Genomic DNA, 13,088 nt, shown 5'->3' with positions numbered 1-13,088 from the left:
AACATTATCTGAAATCATTTTTTCTTTTTCATCTTCTTCTATTATGGTGTATGTATTTTCAGTCTTTTTGCTTTGATGTAAAGCACCTTGAGCATTTAATCAGTGGAGAATGGCGCTATAGAAATTGTATGTATGTATGTAGGTCCTATGTATGTATGTATTCTTATTATTATTATTACAGTAAACCTCGGATAAGTCGACGTCGAGTGAGTCGAAAATCACTTAACTCGAAGCAAAATAAAAAGTCCCGATTTTTCCCTATGTATTTTCTCTAAGAAATATTTGGATAAGCCGAAGTACGAGAGTCGAATTTTGGCTGTGTCGAAGTAAAACATTCAGTCCCTTTTGTACAAAATACACATAGTTTACATCACTTGAGCCAAAGAAGATTTCTCTGGCATTCTCATTACATTTAGAGGAGAATAAAAAATCGGCATGTCTCAGAACCCCGTCCCTGACCTGCTGCAGGTAAGCATGCACATTCACCGTACCGCTCCGCACGCATGTCGAATACATACACATGTATACATGTATACACACAGCACATCGATCCATACTTTATCCATACACACAGCACATCCATACTTTATCCATGTCAAGCCAGAACTCCTTGGTCAACCAATCGCTGCTTTAATATTTTAGTGACAGGCCAAGTGGGCGGAGCTTGTTTGTGCGTACCCGGCTGGCTGTATAGTTTTGTTCAATGGAGGTGGGATGGGCCTGGGAGAGTGTTTGTCTCATGGTAGGTTGACAGAGATGGCTACCTACAAGTGTATGTTGCACCATAGACATAGCACATGCACATTGCCACATTAGCGCAGACATTCTCAGAACTACGTTTAACTACACTAGTATTGATACAAATTCCATGTTCAATTTAGAACAAAATAAGAACATTATCTTCAAGAACAGACAAATTTGAATGCAAACACACACACGCACACACACACACACACACACATGCATGCAAATGTACTATAATACCTGTACATAACTGAGTCGAAAAAAAAATCGACTCTCGCGAGAGTCGAAGTTCACTTAAGTCGACGCATTTTTGTCAGTCCCGAGAGCTTCGACTCATGCGAGGTTTACTGTATTATTATTATTATCATTATTATTATTATTACTATTATTATCATCATTATCATTATTATCATTATTATTATCATCATCATCATTATTATTATAATTATTATTGTTATTATCATTATTATTATTATTTTTATTACTTCATGATATGTGATGATTAAAGTGAAACATTTAAATTGGGTCAGATAATGATAATTGAGACCTTTATCTTTTCAGATGGTGCTGTGATATGGTCCATGTCTGGAACCCAAGACTACAGCTGGACCATTGGTCTTGTGTCCTTCACGGCCACCGATGACCACCCCAAGGTCTACTTTGAAGCCACGGCTACGGCTGGTAACCAAGGCGATATCGCCCTGGACGACATCTTTGTGCTCGATGGCTACTGCCCACCTCAAGGTGGGTTAAACGGCACACTGTCTTCTTAAAGTGATTATTCAAAGAAAATTCCCTTTTGGCATAAGTTTATATGCTGTGTTTTATGCAACTACAAGATGAGGAGCATTAAGTTCCCTGCAAAGGATAGGCAATTACACAGATGTGTCTTGCCAAAGTAAGTATCTTCTGTTTTCAATGGGTTTGAACTGAGGACCTTAAGTTTTAGAATCCACTGTCATAACCACAGAGCCAAAACAACTCTTCCATCTGTTAATCATAGAGGCAGGGTGGTCTTCACAGTGTTTCATTATAGTATTCCTTCTGTTTTCAGTCTTCTGTGACTTCACTGCCGATGACAGCTGTGGCTACCAGAATGACGATACTGATGAGTTGGACTGGAAACGTGATAGAGCCTTTGGATCATTTGGCAACAGACCTCTGTACGATCACACCTCTGGTGCAGCAGAAGGTATGTCTGCAGTGTAAATGGCACATTTTGGGGCAGCAGTACACCTCTGGTGTGGTAGAAGGTATGTCTGTAGTGTACAGACTGTAAATGGCACACTTTGGGGCAACCAATCTGTGTATGATTACACCTCTCGTGTAGCAGAGGGTATGTGTGCCATATAAAGGACACATGGGAGGTACATGTAGATAAAAGATGAAATGTCTTTTTTGTTAGTTTGCCGTTCTGTATTCTGTCCGATAAAATAAGATGATGTTACACCAGATGGGGTAGAGTTCAAATTCTTTGCAGGTTTACACCTGATGTAGATACGCTTGTGTACATAATGACGATTTCCGTCCATTACCATTCTCTCCAGGATTCTACATGATCATCAGCCCAAACAACAGAATCTCACTCGGAGACAGTGGCCGATTGTTGTCGCCATCATACAGCAGGCCATTTGGTGGCACTTCTTGTGCAAGGTTCTGGTACATGATCAGTGGTGAGTGCTTCTTATTTATTCGTACCTTTCCTGTTGTGACCCTTTGACCCAGCAAGGTTTAATTTTTGTAGCTTATTGCAGTATCCTTTCATTTCCAGTTTGACTATTCATTGTAGTAAAGTAGAATTATATATAAAAAAAACTTTGATAAACCCTTTGCTGATGATAGATATTTAAGTATACATGTAATTATAAATGTATAATGGTCTGTTTTACTGGGAGAATGCTAAGAAGCCTTTCTCTAATTGACAACACATTGTGACAGAAATGTTTTGTGCTGTAGCAAAAATGCTGTGTGAAATAATCGTGTCGATAAAATTGTGAAGATTTATAGCTTCCTGTTATGTGAATGGTCTATTCAATTCTCTTCAAACTTTCTCTGAATATGCCATTAATCTTTCTTCATTTGCTGAATTCCATGTGTGCATGAGTAGTGAAACTCCCCTCCCCCAATAGTCTGACTCCTTTTATACTTCTTTGTAGACACATTTGGAACTTTCACTGTGGAGGCTTTGTACAGTGAAGATGGAAGTCTGATACCCACTGGCCACTACAAGAAATACACTGTAAGTTTCCTTTTTAGGACCATTCTCATTACCAAAATTTGTGACATACACACTTGTGAAGTTTTACACCGTGCATCCTCATTACTCTGAAAACTTGTGAAATTAGCTCTATTAAAGAAACCATGAAGTTTCTAGAAGCTGTGCATGCCCAATTTACTCATTCAACACACGCTGAATGGAAAAGCAAGTGCAGAAATCACATGATATTCCTGCTGTATGTGCTCTCATTACAAAATACTTCACAGAGTCTCTTGCAAAAGTAGAAACTTTGCTCTCTGACCTGCAAGTTTTTCATGTGAGGTTATCAGTGGAATTTGGTTAAGTTGCTGGGCAACCTTCACCCCATCTGCACAAGTTTTCTAATTCTTCGAGTTTTCAAGTTCTATGAAAACGACCCTTTCACATATCCTTTCTCAAAGGAAGCTGAAGAAATTACATTGTGGATTTTTCTACCCATTGTCTGTCCTTACACTCCTTCTATTTGCTTATGATTTAGATTAATTTTCTTTGAGGATTTTAACAACATGTATACACATACCAGAACTTGTTATAGCTATTCAATGGATTTCCTTTCATAAACTTTGTCACCATTCTTATATACACATACAGCAATATGGATAACATATTGTGTACTGTAAAAGTGGATATTTTCGCGCGACTAATTTTTCACGCTTGGCCGGGTCAGAAGAGTTTCGCGTGTTTTTTATTCCGCGGAAGCAAGACATCACGCACAGGAACGTATGGCTAGCAAAAATATTCGCGTGCTTTTATTTTCGCGCTACTTTCTGGTGGCGCGAAATGCGCAAAAATTTCAACACCGCGAAAATTTCCACTGTTACAGTAATCTGGATGGTTTTCAACCTGCAAGTCTTATGTTCTTTTTCCAACACGAGTGTGTATGCCCATGATTTTTTTATCATGGCTACTATTAAAACTCTGAATAATCTGTGTTTATTTGCATCGATGAAGGGCAGTTTTGTCAATCACTCGGCAGTAGAAACAACTCTACAGAAGAATCATTAATTCTAATAAATATGCAGTACTTGTTGCCATTGAAGGGATGAGAGCTGTCACTGGCTGTTGCACTGAATGCCTGGTAGTCTAGTGAATATGAAGCTATCAGGAGGTTGTTGGTTTGAGTCCTGCACCCAGTATGTATGACCATGATTTCTAATCATAACTACTGCTAAAACTTGGAATAATCAGTGTTTTTTTATGGTAATGTAGGGCAATTCATCAATCAGTTATGAGTCTTATGTTTTTGTTTTTCATTTTTTGTTGTTTGGTCTTCAGGATCCCACAAATAGATTCTGGACACAGGGAACCTTGGAAGTCACTTCAGACTATGACAACATCTTTTCCTTTGAGCTAACAGTAGACACACTAGACAGCTCTGGAGAGTATGTTGCCATTGATGATGTCATGGTCCTAAGTGTAGCCTGCACTGAACAGCTTGGTGAGTACCAAAAGGCAGCAAGTCACAAATCGTCCAAATTTGACAGTTGGTTGTAGAGCTAGAACTTTGCTCATAGTAGTTACTATGTGTTAGTTAACTGTAATGGAATTCAACTACTCTCCAAACAAGGAGAATTTTCTCACTATACTTTTTTTGTTGTTCCAGTGTGTGTAATGAACTGTGTTCAAGTGGACTTCAATTTATATTCATCCATGATTGAATGTTTGTATGCGTACATTCATTGTGAAAGAATCGTGAGTGGATTACAAAGGGACTCGTCATGAAATGTGATCTTGGAAAAGCTTTCATCCTCATTTCTTTGTTGTTGCTATGTTTTGTTGCAGCAACCTGTGACTTTGAGACGGACATGTGTGACTGGGCCAACACCCAGAATGGTGACGAGCTGGACTGGTTGCGGCACACTGGGTCCACAGACAGCCAGGACACCGGGCCCCTCACCGACCACACCACGGGCACCATCTCGGGATGGTACATGTATATTGACTCTGGCCTGGGAGCCCGAGGGTCCCGTGCCAGGCTGGAGTCCTCCAGCATAGAGGTGCCAAACAGTGCGGTGTGTTTCAGCCTCTGGTATCATATGAAGTGTGCTGACGACAGCCTGAGTACCATCTTTGTAAGTTCAATGAATAAAAACTCTTCACATTTGTTTTCTCTTTTTTTTAAAAATCCCCTCTCTGTGCTGGACAAGTTTTTATGAAATTTATTCAGAGTAAAACATTTGTGTTTAAACGGTTTATTGAGGCAAACAGGTTTGGTTGATATGAGACTTGACTCACACAAAATACTTTCTGCACAATTACTTCAAATAATAAATCATTTAAAACCATTGTAATTTTCACATTATGCAAGTGATGTTACTTCTTTCACTTAGTTTTTCTCCTCCTCCTTCTCCTCCTTTTTCTCAATTCTTCCATCATTGTTCTTTTCTTCTTCCTCCTCCTTTTCCTCCTCCTCTGCTTGTTTCATGCCAAAAATGTTTGAAATGAATTGTAAGCTGAGATGAATTGCAGTTACCATGGCAATAATTCAGGATGCTCACATATGATGGGTATTTCCTGTCTGTTGCTATGGTGACTGTTGTGATTGCATCTTCTGTAAGACACAGTCCTCCATCCCTTCATCTTCCTCCTTGTTCCTTCCATTTTTCCTTCATTCTTATTTTCCCTCTTCTCCTTTCTCTGCCAGCTCCTCTTCCCCTTTTCCTTTCCTCGTTTAATTCCATTCACTCAAATCATCAGTCAAGATGAGCAGCTAGACTCAGTTGGAATCGAGACCAAGCCTGTAGGGCAGATTCACTTCTTACTGAGCCTCATTACCGCCCTGGTTATTAAACCTGGTAGAATCTTAAATCTCCCCTTTATTCCCTTCCACTCCTTTTTTTTTTCCCCCAGATTTCCTGGGAGACGGCCTGGCAGGTCAACACTATCACCTCCATCTCAGCAAGCAGTGATGATCTCTGGATTTATCGCCAGATGAACTTTTATGTGACTGAGCAGTACAAGGTATGTACTAGGTCTACATAGAGAGATATGAGGCAGAAAGTAGCAACCAATGCCAAGGCAGTTCCTTGCCGGACAAGATGTGAAAAAATGAAAAAGAATTATAACTCTTCATCAATAGCTGTATTGAATCATATCACCTTGCAGTTAATTGCATTGGATGGTGATAATGTTAAAAGAATAAGAACTCTTAAGTTTTGTTATCTGTTATTTTCAGTACAGATGTCATAATTTTTGTAAGTGTTCTTATTATAATTACCATGATTATTATCATGATTAGAGTAGTACTAAAAGTGGAAGTAATAAGTGATAATGATAATAACATGAATGCCCAAAATTATGCCAATTGTAATGATTATGATCACTATAAATGGGCTGATTTTACCAAATGATAAAGATGCTCGATGTGCTGATAAAACTCAAAATAAAAAAAAAATGTCAAGGGAAATCCGAACAAAATCAACAAAAAGATGTGACCATTTGAATATCACAGAGCGTTGTCTTACAAGCAATTCAAAATGGCTGCCATAGTCATGGCCTACATCTCCTGCTCGGTTGACCATGTGGCGTCAAATAATGTGTGGCATTTTGCTCTTTCTCAACAATGTCAATGTTCCTAATGTATGGTATCCAAACTCTATTGTAAGTTGACAGATATTCTCTATATGAAACAAACCAGGAACAAATGTCTTCCATAATAAGCTCACCTTTGTGTCAACTCTAAAGAGGTGACAAGCTGCTAATTTTGTCTCTTGGATAGGGATAGTACTTTAATTCTCAGTCTGTTTCTTTGGTTTTGGATTTGTAGCAGTTACTGAACTGCTCCTAAAATTGGTTGACAAGTTCAGATTTGTGGGGTTTTGTGCTCACAAATTTTATGGGGTGGACAGTATTACCATTATGTCAATGTTATTAATGCTATTGCAAATTGTCATCATTTTAGATGCTGATTGAAGGTGTACTGGCAGAGAGTGACACCTGTGACATTGCCATTGATGATCTCTACCTGTTTAATGGGGTGTGCAGCGGGACCGCCACCCCTGCCCCGCCCTTTGAGTGTGATAGCGGTGATGAGCAGGTTGATGGAGACAAAGTCTGTGATATGTATTCAGACTGCACTGATGACTCTGACGAGGCCTCCTGTGGTATGTCAAGAAGATTTTGATGTTTCCCTTTAACCTCCTAATTGTTGGTCAACTGGGTATGCCTTATGTCAGCTCAGTGGGAATGTAGAAAATGCAGAGACTGGTGGCACTCCTTTCTCTACAATATTAATGTCTTTGAGGTCTGCTATTAACCTTGTGAGAAAGTAGTGACACCACTCTCCATGCCACTGTTAGCTTTGGCCTTTGCAGTCGAGAGACAGGTGATGATCCTTTCTCTGCAGTAGTGATGCTGCTGAGGTCTGCTAGTAACAGTGTGAGAAGAGAGCAGTACCACTCTCCGTGCCATTGAGTGATTGTTGGGAAACTGGGGGTGCCATTTATCAGCTGTATGGAAATATTGACACTGCTTGGTGGCAAGAAGTACAGAGTTTTTTAGTACCAGGTACTTGACTCGACATGTTCAATATGAGATTCCAAGAGTTCTACAAAAATTCCAAAGAACCACTATGTACTGACTGCTGTGGGCTTCTGAAAATAAAAGAAAATATAGAAACTCAATTGACTTTCAGTTGCCTGATCGGCTACCAAAAGATACCTTTATTTTTTTTTTTTTGGGGGGGGGGGATTTTGTAGCCCATTATCAATTTTCAGTGGCCACCACTAATATCGAGCCCTGATATATGTACTTATAATGAATATGTCTTTGAGGGTATACAATGCACATACATCCTGTACTTGTATGCATGCATAATTGTATGTTGTATGTATATACAATGTATATACATTGTGAATGTGTGTGAATGTTACATTAACGTTCGCCCATAGAAAATTAAAAATGATGAGCGTGACAGAGAGAAAAATTATATCGAGGGGAGAGAGAAACAACAGGATGAGAGAAGAGAGAAAGAGAAAGAGAAGGAAAGGAAAGAAAGAGAGAGAGAGGAAAAAAAAAGAAAAGAGAGAGAGATTATGAGAAAGATGAATCACAAGCCACTTTTCCTTTTTTGAATTTCAAGGAACCTGCACATTTGAATCCAACCCGTGCAACTACACGAGTGACCCCGATGGTCTGTTGCCATGGATATGGCAGGGTGTTGGGTCTGGCACCCCTCCTCCCAACCTCCTTGTTCCTTCTGATGACTTTGATGGCTCTGCAGGGTCCTACATGGTGGTGGACAACACACAGACCCCCAAGGCTGGGGCAGAATACGCCCGCTTGGTATCACCGGAAATCAAGGGGGTTAGCAGCGGGTGTTCCATACAGCTCTGGTACTATCTGAGTGGGTCAGGTAACTTGATGGAAGGACAAGACATGCTGTTAGATTAGATTTCTGTCTGTCTGTGTTTCTTCTTTTTTCTTAATTCATTCTTTCTTTCTCTCTTTCTCATCTCTTTCCTTTTATTCACATTATACGTGTATGGTTGATTCTTTTGGAGGTGGAGAAAACCAGATAAACCTGAACTTGAAATACTTTCTTTCATTCCTTCTGTCTATAACATTCTGTAAGCTTGTACAATATTTTCTCCCAAAAATTACAATTTCCACATTATTAACTTAAAATGTGATTAAACTGTCTGAATGCTATTTCAGGGTCTAAAAATCTAACATCTTACATGTATTGCAGAAAACCCCATTCATTTTGGAAAAGTGGTCACAGAGAAATGTGGATCATTTTAAAACCTGTCATAGGTCTGTTTCTTCCAATCTCAGCACTTGGATGCTCTTTGAACTGCATATATTGATGTGGGAATGCAATGGACAGAGCTCTGAGAGAAGGAATTCCTGACATGCTGTACAAAACTCGTCATTTCTCTTTGATTACTGAAGCAAAACAGATGGTTTTTTGTTTTGTTTTGTTTTGTTTTTTTGATGTGGGAATAAGATATTTTGGTGAAAATGACTTTTTTAGATTAATAGTCAAATAATGGGTTAAGTGATGTCCTGTCCAAATCCCAACTGTCTTACTTCAAAAATGAAGCCACCACGGCATGTTAAATGAAAGGCTATCCCATTCGCTGTAGTGCTTTGGCCGCCATGTTTTTTGGTTCTCCTGAACATTTGACATTTTGTAAATACGAGGTCTTGTCCCCCTAGCGACGTTATAGTTTCATACCCTGAGATTATATTTGTATTGATTCATCATTCTTAAAGTTTGGTTGCAGAGGGTCCCATTGTTTTTTTTTTTTGTTTTTTTTTTGGTTTTTTGGTGGCATGCGGTATTATATATCTTGTCCCTACAGACCACATTCTTTTTTTTTCTGTATGACAGATGAACTCAAGGTATCATACAAGACCAGTCCGACTGAGGAGACTATTCTGTACCGAGCGGCCACACCCATACAGGGCTCCTGGCAGGCGGAATTGTTCACTGTCGGCAGGATACGTAATCCATTCCAGGTTTGTACATGATGGGCTCTTACTTATGAAATCTGGGTTGGGGTGTTTGAAGGCGGGATAAGGGTGAAGGGGTTGGGACATTTTGTGTAGATACTTTGCTGATTTTATTGGCAATTGCACTAATTGCAGTTACATGGAAACACCCTCAATGTCACAGCTGGTTGGTTGTTTCCTGGCTGCTCTATGCCATAGTAACTGCAGCAAAGAACCATCAACCTCAAAGGCTATTCATCTTACTCAGGGTTTATTTGTTTGTCTGTCTGTTTAATAGCAGAAATACTAGAATCCCACTTTCTTTGCTCATTTTCCACTAATTATATTCATTTCAATTCAGTTTTCTTCTGTTTGCATTTGTTACATACTCAAAAAGCTGCATCACTTCGGTGATCCCTCGCATTTATCCCCAAGTTGAATTATCCTTCGGGTTTATGTCAGGTTTAAGTGTGTGCGTGTGTGTCACACACAAACACACTGCTATAGCTTCTGACCATCCGAGCATTGAGAATTTAGGGTTTCTGGGATGAACACTGAACTAGGGCTTTCTATAGCTCACTTGCTAGAGCACCAGGGTAGCAATCTGAAGTTCTCGGGTTCTAATCCTGATGGAATCCCATTTTCTTTGCTCATTTTTCCACTAATAGCAGAAATACTCTAAAGGTCAAAAATGGATTATGATGATATTGTCAGGAGAGGCCTGTTGTAATTGAAGGAGGATAGTCTTTGATAGTCATGCTGCTCATGATTGTGATTGGCAGTCTGTATGCACAATGTATCATGGCATTATTGACCCTGTAGCCTTCATGGAATCTTGCCATCTCCAAGTATGTACAGTTGCAACTTACTGTACAGTTGAACCTCTCGTATCCGGACAAGTCGGGACCGGGGCTCATCCGGATAAGGGATTTGGCCGGATACGGGAGACTCAATGTTTTAAACATGTACATATACATACACATGTACTGATGTAGCCCATTGTAGTACCACATGTAATAATGTGTATACTGCAACCTTTTCATTGTTACATTTGGGGATGTTTCGGGATGTTGAAATGTCTGAAGGTAAGCAATTTGGAAGGAAACTTGATGCAATGTATGTTAATCATATTGGAAGTAATATGTAATTCATGTGTGTTTGGGTAGGAGTTCTCAAGGAGTTGGGAATCTCCCTTTCTTCCCGTAATTATTAAAAAAAATCACGGCGAGACTGCGTCCGGATAATAGAGGGATCCGGATAAAGGGAGGCTGGATAATAGAGGTTCAACTGTAATTGCAGACATTGTTATGAAATGGATCCATGGACAAACATATAATCAACCTATGGGAAATCGTCACATTGGGACTGCAAAGGGTGACAAGTCTTCATTGAAAAACAGGAAACCCATTGTAGCTGGTAACTATATCAGTGCTATAGACAATCTCTGTGTCCATTTGGTAATCTTTTCCCCAGGAGTCCTGAATTATCCCAGTCTTTGCAATCTGTACAAGTAAACATAATATGTTGTGTAAGCTGTGAGTTAGGCTATTTACCCTAGACAGCCAAGAAATCTCATATTTATGCATGTCATGTTGAAATACATATACATACATGTAGCTCCTTAATTTAATTGGAAGTGCTGAAATAAATTGATTAAAGGGGGATTAATTGTACCTAAATATAAAAATTTTGTCAATCGCATATTAAAACATTTAGTCGCGAGTAGATGGTTCCTCCTCAAGCTGAATGCTATTTGCAAATGTATGAGGTAATCTTATGCACCCTTGCGCAACTTGTAGCGGTCAAGTGGGGTCACACTTTTGGGGTTCACTCTTGCACTTCTGGTAAAGTGGAATTACTGTGGGTATTTGCAGCTGTGAGAGAAAAGAACATGAACATGATGTGAAATTAAACTTGAAGTAACTGCACTATCAACACTCTTGGTCATCTGATCTGATTTGTTCTGTTGGTAGTTCCATTTCCTGGGCAAACCTCACGAGACGGCGCCCGATGGTGTCATTGCCGTTAGCGACGTGCGACTCTTCGCCTGCTCTTTCCCCAACAAGGAGGCCACCTGCCAGGGAACGGACTTCACATGCTCCAACAAGGGCTGCATCTTTGATGAGGATGTCTGCAACTTTGATGATGATTGTGGGGACTACTCAGACGAGTTTATCTGTGGTAGGTGTTGAATTCACACAACAAATTTAAAGGACAAATCCACCTTCATAAACATTTGGATTGAGAGAATGCAGCAATATCAGTAGAACACATATGTGAAAGCTTGAGTAAAATCGGACAATCCATTTAAAAGTTGTGAATTTTTGAAGTTTCAGGCCTGCAATTGCTGGATGTGAAGACTGCTACAGCTTGTGATGTCGAATGTGTAGAACAATTTGAAGAAAATATAGAGAAAGTTCAACATATCTTCACTTTTCTCTCATGATAAAAGAGCACATGACTTGCCTCTTTCAGAAGGCAGGGGAGTAATATTACCATCAACAAATGTCAGTTACAAGTTGAGGCAATGTGTACTTTTTACAAAAATTATCATTTTTTAAAAATTCTCTTTGTATTCCCCTTATATTGTTTTATGCATGTGACATCATCAATTGAAGTAGTCCTCTCATCCAACAGTGACTGTATACTTTAAATATTCATAACTTTTAAATGGATTTTCCAATTTTCCTCAAACTGTCCCTGATTTGTTCCACTTATGTATGTAGGATTGCTGCATTATCTTAATCCATTAAGGACGGGCTGATTTTGCTCCAACATGCATTTCCCATAGACACTTGCCCAAATATACTTGGGACTCATCTTCATGTGGTTAATCCACATGTATATGAGGGTGAACTTAATTGTCCTTTAAATCATTTTTATGGAAGTGTGGAAAAGAATCTAAAAAGCAGTAATTATGTTTGTGAAGGGAGAAATATATGTAGGACATGTCAAGTAAGTTTTAGTCTTGCAGGTATCTTTAACCCTTTGAGGATGAGTCCCGAGTATACTCGGGCAGGTGTCTATTGGAAATGCATGTCGTAGCAAAATCAAACAGTCCTCAACGGGTTAACATTGAAGACATTCACAGTGGCTTCATCAATGCTATGTCATAATGAACAAATAGAACCATGTAACACCTTGCCTAACATACCTACATCTTTGTGACTGATTTCCAAGTTGTACAATGTATATTTGGTGATATACAATGTATGTCTTTTTTGGATCATTTGTCTATGGCATATTGGGCTCATCCTGGACACTAGCAACTTGTAAAGTGTTCCCCCAAAAAATAATTGCATTTATACGCCACTTTATACAGGTGTTTCTAAAAGTGCACTGGTGCTATTTATACAAGAAAACTAGTAAACACAATAACATAAGGAAAATGCAAAGCCAAAATGATAGTACCAAAATGAAATGTATTTCAATGTTCCATTCTTATCCTGCCGGGGCAATATATTCATATTCCCATTAAGACCAAGATGGTGCCCTGTTGCTTTTAGCCTTTCAAGTATATAACATTGTAGTTCATAGATACACTTTCACTGTCTATAAATCTTCTCTTATGGCATATTTTGCTGAGTTGCCTCCATCTGATGACTCCATGTGATGACTGTTACTTAGAGTGATTATGATCTTTGAAGGGTTG

General features: G+C 39.2%; 1 protein-coding gene across 1 annotated transcript in view; it reads left to right on the top strand.

The window, feature by feature from the left end:
* The window catches only part of LOC140246679 (MAM and LDL-receptor class A domain-containing protein 1-like), a 52,370-nt gene that overhangs the window by 35,162 nt on the left and 4,120 nt on the right, over positions 1-13,088 (top strand). The window contains exons 24-34 of the mRNA XM_072326020.1: positions 1,306-1,488; positions 1,799-1,936; positions 2,292-2,417; positions 2,901-2,983; positions 4,277-4,439; positions 4,784-5,073; positions 5,852-5,962; positions 6,903-7,104; positions 8,082-8,354; positions 9,336-9,463; positions 11,410-11,617. Coding sequence (XP_072182121.1) covers positions 1,306-1,488; positions 1,799-1,936; positions 2,292-2,417; positions 2,901-2,983; positions 4,277-4,439; positions 4,784-5,073; positions 5,852-5,962; positions 6,903-7,104; positions 8,082-8,354; positions 9,336-9,463; positions 11,410-11,617 — 1,905 coding nt within the window. The remainder of the gene's footprint in view (positions 1-1,305; positions 1,489-1,798; positions 1,937-2,291; positions 2,418-2,900; positions 2,984-4,276; positions 4,440-4,783; positions 5,074-5,851; positions 5,963-6,902; positions 7,105-8,081; positions 8,355-9,335; positions 9,464-11,409; positions 11,618-13,088) is intronic.

This window comes from Diadema setosum, chromosome 3 (genome assembly GCF_964275005.1).
Source record: "Diadema setosum chromosome 3, eeDiaSeto1, whole genome shotgun sequence".
Classification (NCBI taxonomy): domain Eukaryota; kingdom Metazoa; phylum Echinodermata; class Echinoidea; order Diadematoida; family Diadematidae; genus Diadema; species Diadema setosum.
Note: the sequence above shows the minus strand (reverse complement) of the source record. Positions and strands in the feature narration are given on the sequence as shown.